Below are 7,162 nucleotides of genomic sequence, written 5' to 3'. Positions count from 1 at the left end.
CCGTGCATAATTTACTTTGAACTCCTTGTCTATAATACTGGCTGTCGTTGACGAGAGACGGTACTAGTGCCCGGGGTTTATATCGTAAAGTATGATGAAAGGCTATTGGAGTATAATTTGAAGGGGGAGTAAACATACAAACCAGAACGCACGCATATAAGTAGCATGTTAGAGTTATAATTAACTTGTCCGTGTGAGAAACAATAGTTTATTTTTTTTTATTAAATTTTTTTTAAGCCAATAATGCCAAATGATTTGGGGGGGCTGAAGAACATTTTAGGGGGGCTTCAGCCCCCCTAAAATAGGCCTAACGACGCCCCTGGTTAGAGGTCATGTAGAGAAAATTAACCACAACCCATCTGTTGGATTTTGGTTTTCAAGGATGGTCAATCAAAAGAGTTGTCTGAGACTGCTGAAAAGACGAGGCAGTGATTGTGGCTGAGAAGCTTGCAAACTACTTGGGGTCATGATTAAAACTGAACTAAAACTGAAATATGTGAAATCTTGTCAGGGTGTATGTGAGAATGGCCCGAGCCGGCCATCTCACGATGTGGGATGTAGGCTGCTGGAACATGGTTGCAGGCAGGCAGGAGAACACACAGCGCAGGATACAGTGGCTTTCTTATAAAAATCACAGCTGTATATTTATTTACAACAACAGGGACTCGAACCCCCGAAACATATATACAAAAAACCAGGGACTTGAACCCCAAAATCATAGAAACATACACCAGGGTAATCCCAACCCCAAAAACATAGCGACATGCACTGAACAAAACTAAAGCTTTAAAACAGGCCAGGTACAACTCTGTACTCTCAACAGGTATCGTCTATGTACCTGCCTCAGCTTCTTGCAGCCTGTCCAGTCTGTCTACCCCTCAACAATGAGGTGCACCTTTTAACAAGGCAGTCCAGGGCCTAATTTGGCCCAATCAGTCCCAATTGGACCCGTCCACAGGTGCAGGGGAACTCGGATCCAACCATTGGGGTGGGGGTCCAGCCTTTCTCCCCTCGTGGACCAGAGAAGGGGGAGGGAGTTCACCTTTTCACAGTGTATCTTGAGGTGTATCTGTTGTTGTCTCTGGTAGTGGCATGTGTTCTAACCCATCATGAGTATAAAGGACGATTGGTCTTGGACGCCAGACACGGCTGATGAGCCTTATGAAGGTGTCGTGGGCCTAATTCAACAAAACACTGATGAAGGAAGGTGCCTGCTTGAAAATCCCAGTGAAATCCTCATGAAGGCAGCTTTGTGTTGTTGTTGTATCCTGCTGCTCAGGTTCTATGCTTGGGCAGTCATGTTGTTGTGTTAAGCATTTGTGGGCTCCAGACAGCACATGTTGTACTGTGAAGGAGGACCTTTAGTTTGAGTTTCAGTTTTTTCAGTCATTTTCTACAGTTTCTTTATAGTTATTGAGGTAAGCAGACACAGGTTTATCTCTTTAGGGATCTTTTCTATGTAGTCAGACACTTATGATTACATTATGAGCCTGTCAGTGTGGAATAAAAGTGATTTACTTTTGCTGTGGATGCATGCCCCATTGGATTACATTGTACAGCCGGTTATTGCATTCTACCTCAATACTGGACTGATTTCGATCATTTTTGTCCCTCATAAAAAATGATGTGAAAATAGAGCCAGTTGTAACCCAAAGTTCCCAAAGTTTCCCCTTTAACATCTTTTCCTGCATTTAACTAAAATGACAGTATAACAGACACATTGTTCTCAGTAAACTTTTATTGTCTAATTCATATTTACAACAGAATCCTAACCAACATGTATCACAAAATTCATAACATTGTATAAATTATCTCAATATTCAGTATAAATATCTTCATAAACATCACATATAAACAATGCATTTTAAATTAAGACTTGACAGGAACACACCCAAAAAAGGCATATTACATGTGAATTTCATTTTCAAACATAAAAGGACTCCGATGTGAAACACCTGGGATTGCTGATATGTTTTTGATGTGGATAAAGTAATAGCTGTCTTTTGTCTGACCTCGGAGAGAGATCAGTGGACTTGTCCAATGCAATTTACTCTGCACTCCTGCAAAACAACAAAAAAACAGGTAATCATTATATAAATATGATTAAAATACATATATATTTATATCACTTCAAGTCATTGATTTGCTTCTACAAGCCAAAATTGATACGGAGAAAACTAAACTATTTTACCTCTTTTTGATGGCGCTCTTGATGTAATTCTTGGCAAATTTGCTTTCTGGATTCAGGCACTTTTGTCCTCTGTTGTCCTTGAGAGTGACACTGTGGACACAGATAGAGGTAAACATCAGATACACAGACCATCATTAAGTTATAACACATCAAACTCAACAAGGCATTCAATTATGACATAACACCATAATGTCCTTACATGATTTCCACGTTGGGGCATGAGGCGGAAGGGGGATACACCTCTAGCCGCTGGATTCGGTTTGGATGAATGACGTTGGTCCCTTCATCCTGGCACCGGCATCTGGCCAGAGTATCCCGTTGCCCTGAAAATCAACATGACCACCATTGTTACAGGATGTCCAGCTGAGACAATGATGTTGTTGTATCACTGTCCCTTTTTACACTGTGACTACAATTTCACAAATTACACAACCTTTTCACATATATGAAAACATCATGGCCAACAAATGACTGGATCCCTTACCTCTCACAACTACAAAGAGCATGACGGCAAGAAGAGAGATGAGAGCTGCTGACTTCATTGTTGAAATGGGTGATGATCTGCCGTCTGTATCAGCTGTTGTATCGGTGTGAGGCTGTGAAGTTGTCAATCGGTGGCAAACATGCCTGTATTTATTCTGTCAGATCAGGGGGTTTCCCTAAGCATCGCACCTCCTCCTTCTTGTCCTGCATCACACTAGACACTTTCACATCCTCACGTGTCTTTTTTTTTTTACGGTCCCATTTCTTTATTTAATTTCCTGTAATCTGTGCATAGCAGTGAAACACACAGCAGTGACACTTTCCATAACTTTCTTGCTGTTTTTCACTACCCTAATGCATTATCTATAATAGTCTGACACAATACTACAATGTAACAACATTTTGGTTAAAAAACAACCAAAAGTCATAACTTTTTAAAAATAAAAATAACTGAAATGCAGTATAGCACATCTGCAGAAAGCTGATGTATTTCAACTGTCAATCTTATAGGATATGTTCAGGATATTTCTGCCCCAGTGTCATACACAGATCATTTCCCATGTCAATCTTACAGGGTGTGCTTCTGTGTATTCTCATATCCAAATGGGCTTGCACATATACACATAAATGCACATATACATGAGTGTGTTTGTGTTTGCCCAAGAGAGACAGACAGAGAAAGAGAGGGGCACTACAGGTACATGATGAATGTGTGATGAGAAGTGGGTTTTCATTATAAGCAGGACCTTGGCTTGGAGGTGATGCTGTGGTATCAAAGGCTCTATTGAAGGCTGCGCCATAACTAGCCTGATACCCCAATTTTCTCTAACATGCAGAGAACCAGTGTGTGTGTGTGTGAGTGCATGGATGTAATATGTGTGTGTGTGTGTGTGTGTGTGTGTGTGTGTGTGTGTGTGTGTGTGTGTGTGTGTGTGTGTGTGTGTGTGTGTGTTTGTGTGCATGGATGTGAGAGGGAGAGAAAGGATTGCATTTTCATTTGTGTTCCTGTCTGGAAGAGAAATATGTTTCATTAAACTCTATTCTCACAAGGTTATCCGTGTAATTGGTCTGTTAAGGTTAATTGCATTCCAGTATTTATACATATCTAACCAGTTAGTAAGGCACAAAGGTGGTTATTTCCCCTTTTGGTTATTTTCATTTGTTGTAAAGATTTAGATTAAGCTAATTAAATGACAGATGAAAATATCTATGTTCTGAACTGACTGTAGACTGTACAGATTCTGTTACTCGTATTTAAACCTTTAACATATTTGTGAGATAATGATAATTATCTGATTACAGAAGTATGTTGATTAATGAAGTCAGTTTGTATTGAAATCTGGAATGACAGTGGCATCAGCTTGCTCTGTCTTGAAAATAAGCAATTTCAGCGCATTTCATTTTCCATTTAAGACAGTTGTAGGATGTAAATGGTTTATATTCTCTCTTAGACATAAGTCACTAATTCACCTTAGTAAAAAAACTGTTGACTTACCATTTCACCTGAGCCTTTTCCATGAATTCCTTGGCAATATCAGAATCCCCATCCCCCTCTTACTCTTCAGAGTGAAGCTGCAGAAGCAAACACACACACTCACACACACACACACACACACATATACGCATGCACACACATATACGTATGCACACACACGCACATATGCATGCACACACACACACACACACACCCACATACGCATGGACACACACACATACGTATGCACACATACATATATGCATACACACACACACACATACATATGCACACACACACATACATATGCACACACACATACACATACTGTCACGTCAGAGCCCGGACCTGCACCAGCCACGCCCCCTTTGGTTTCCACCCACTCACCTGCACTAATAATCCACACCTGTTTACTAATCACCCAAACCTGTTTACTAATCACCCACACCTGTCACTGTCCCTACTCATACCTCGCACTCCCTTCACTCTGTGTCTGGTATCGCATTATACGGATTACCGTCGAGTTCCTGCTTGCCTGATGTTTTGATGAGTATCACCATAGTTCGCTTTAAAGTTTGCCTTTGTTCTGTTCCTAGCCTTAGTTAAAGTTCTGTTTATAGCCTTGCCGAGTGTGACTTGTGTTTTGTTTTCCGCTGCGGCGTTGAAGTAGATAGTTTAGTTCAGTTAAAGAGTTCGACTCTGTTTAATTTCTTTCTGCGCCTTCAGTGCCAGTTTCCTGAGTTTCATCCAGTGCTTCGAGCCTGCCCCTCCGAGCCTGCCCCTCCGAGCCTGCCCCCCTCCCCTTCGAGCCTGCCCCTTCGAGCCTGCCCCTCCTGCCCCTCCGTGAGTTTTGCCTACGTGCAAGAGGATCTGTTTCCTCGTCATCTGTGTTCCCTACAACCTTTGCCCTGTCTCGTTTGGTTTGTCCCAGGCTGTTCCATTAACAAAAAACTCTGTTTCTCAAGAATGTCGGTGTCTCTGTGTCGGTCCGTTTCGTGACGCATACATTATTACTCCTCCTCATCGTGGTTAATGTCATGCTCATAGCATGATGCCATAACAATTTCAGTACTGACGTGATCACTATGTTTGAACACGAGTGATCGGGTATGTGTACGGTCAACATCTGGATCTTTGCTTGGGGAATAAATCACACTCTTTTATCTTGGCACAGACACCTCGGCCTAGACTCATGCGGCCTGAAAGAAGAATGTTTGATAGAAATGATGGCAAGAAAGTACCCGAGAAGTGTAAAAGTTTGCATGTAAATAGCAGATGTATCACTGTGACAGCTGTTTAGTATTCTCACATATATTAGCCTCCCCTGTCACATCTACAAAGACAACTCTGCACCCCTGCAAAACAACAGAAAAATAAATTCATACAGGGGAAACTCAACTATTTATCAACTATAATATAAGACTAGATGTTCTATCTATCTATCTATCTATCTATCTATCTATCTATCTATCTATCTATCTATCTATCTATCTATCTATCTATCTATCTATCTATCTATCTTTCTTTCTTTCTTTCTTTCTTTCAATCTAAGCTGCGTTCCTTCCACAAAATCTTCAAACCTAAGAATCTCTGTGCGTTTACAGGAACTGGTAGGATTTAAGATCACTAACAGTGTTTATGGGAGAGGAGATGTGAAACTGAAGAGTAGTAAAGAGGAAAGTGGAAAAAAGAAATAGGTATGAAATTTAATCAGACCACCATGGACTGAATGACGAACAACTTTTTGTCGGTCTTTACCGTTTTTTTTTTCAAAGAACAGACATGCCCGGGCATGTGGCCTATCTGAAAAAGTGGCATTTTTATGTGCATGGCCCACAATTATATAATGCTTTAATGTATTGCTTGAAAATGGTAGAATTGACAAGGGGGTTTAACCCTGACCTCTATCTCATTACTCATTACATAATGAGCTGGTCTAAGGTCAGGTCAAAGGTCACCTGCACCCGAGACGCGACAATTTTACCACAGGCCTGAATAGAAACTCAAATCCACATATTCAACATTTTTTGTTATAGTTTAAGCCAAGCCAGTAAACAGTAACATATTTCAATGAATTTGATGTAGAAATTCAAGACGCATGTTCTTTGAAGAAGCTTGAGTAAAAATATCATTGGCGAAACAGTGGTTTGATTTTACTTTTATTGTTGCAAGATTTCAATCTCTCTGCCCATCTTCAGAGTGTTCTTACATTTACATTGAGCCTTTTAGCGGATGCTTTTATCTAAACTGACTTCCAGTACAGTGCAGATTGACATTTTCAGCAGTATACAGTGGGTACTGAATCCTGATTTAGATGTTGCTATCGTCTTGCTCTATCAATGAGCATTAATTTGTGATCTCTCTTATTAAGGAATCAATCCACGTTGTAGTTGTATTTCCATGACAGCACTTAAACACACAAACATTGTCTGGGGCATACAGAACTACTGTTAATCAGCTAAAGCATGTAGAGTCACTTTGACACTGGGAGTCTCCCAGGTACAGAAAGATGGGTGAAAGACCCAGTGAACACCCAGGTTTCAAACAAAGAATACAATCTCACAGTAATGAGCATATTTGAAACACTCTGTATTTGCATTGTGTTATGGCCGCAGGTGCGCCAGGAGTGTAGGCTTCAGCACCTAATTGCTGATGATATGCACCGGTGCCCATGCAGGTTATTATCTAAAATGTCTGCTTCCTCTCCTGATGGAAGGCCATTCTTGTTTTTAATTTTGACACATTCATTGTCAATCCTGACAACATTCTTGTATTACTGATAACTGACTTGGACCCATCTCACACTCTCTTTTGTATTTAATTCAGTTGATAAAAACACATTTGTTTGTCATTCGCTGTGTCCTTGGCATGGGTCGACCTGCGGGGAAGTTTTGTCTAATCTCTGTTTATGCTCTGAAGCTTGCAGAGTTTCCCTTTTTTCACTCCTGAATTTGTAAAGGCTGCAGCCTAGCGAGTGGACTTTCACTTTCAGAGCCTTTTGCCTTTCTGGGAAG

General features: G+C 40.7%; 1 protein-coding gene across 1 annotated transcript; it reads right to left on the bottom strand.

Annotated features, from left to right (window-relative positions):
- Window positions 1-1,723: 1,723 nt before the first annotated feature.
- LOC105901178 (C-X-C motif chemokine 11-6) lies at window positions 1,724-3,095 on the bottom strand. The gene is made up of 4 exons (XM_012828577.3): window positions 2,676-3,095; window positions 2,391-2,514; window positions 2,192-2,281; window positions 1,724-2,060 (listed from the first exon to the last, which is right to left on the bottom strand). Exons 1-4 carry the CDS (start codon window positions 2,731-2,733, stop codon window positions 2,048-2,050), a joined length of 285 nt encoding a protein of 94 aa, XP_012684031.2. The 5' UTR covers window positions 2,734-3,095; the 3' UTR covers window positions 1,724-2,047.
- Window positions 3,096-7,162: the final 4,067 nt, after the last annotated feature.

This window comes from Clupea harengus, chromosome 7 (genome assembly GCF_900700415.2).
Source record: "Clupea harengus chromosome 7, Ch_v2.0.2, whole genome shotgun sequence".
Classification (NCBI taxonomy): Eukaryota; Metazoa; Chordata; class Actinopteri; order Clupeiformes; family Clupeidae; genus Clupea; species Clupea harengus.
This window is presented reverse-complemented; position numbering and strand designations above follow the sequence as displayed.

Excerpts from the sequence above, each read along its gene's own strand:
- LOC105901178 (XM_012828577.3), bottom strand. The coding sequence starts at position 2,733 with ATGAAGTCAGCAGCTCTCATCTCTCTTCTTGCCGTCATGCTCTTTGTA. Across the intron at positions 2,515-2,675 it reads GCTCTTTGTAGTTGTGAGAG|GGCAACGGGATACTCTGGCC; the intron begins GTAAGGGATCCA and ends GTTGATTTTCAG. Across the intron at positions 2,282-2,390 it reads TGCCCCAACGTGGAAATCAT|TGTCACTCTCAAGGACAACA; the intron begins GTAAGGACATTA and ends CTGTGTCCACAG.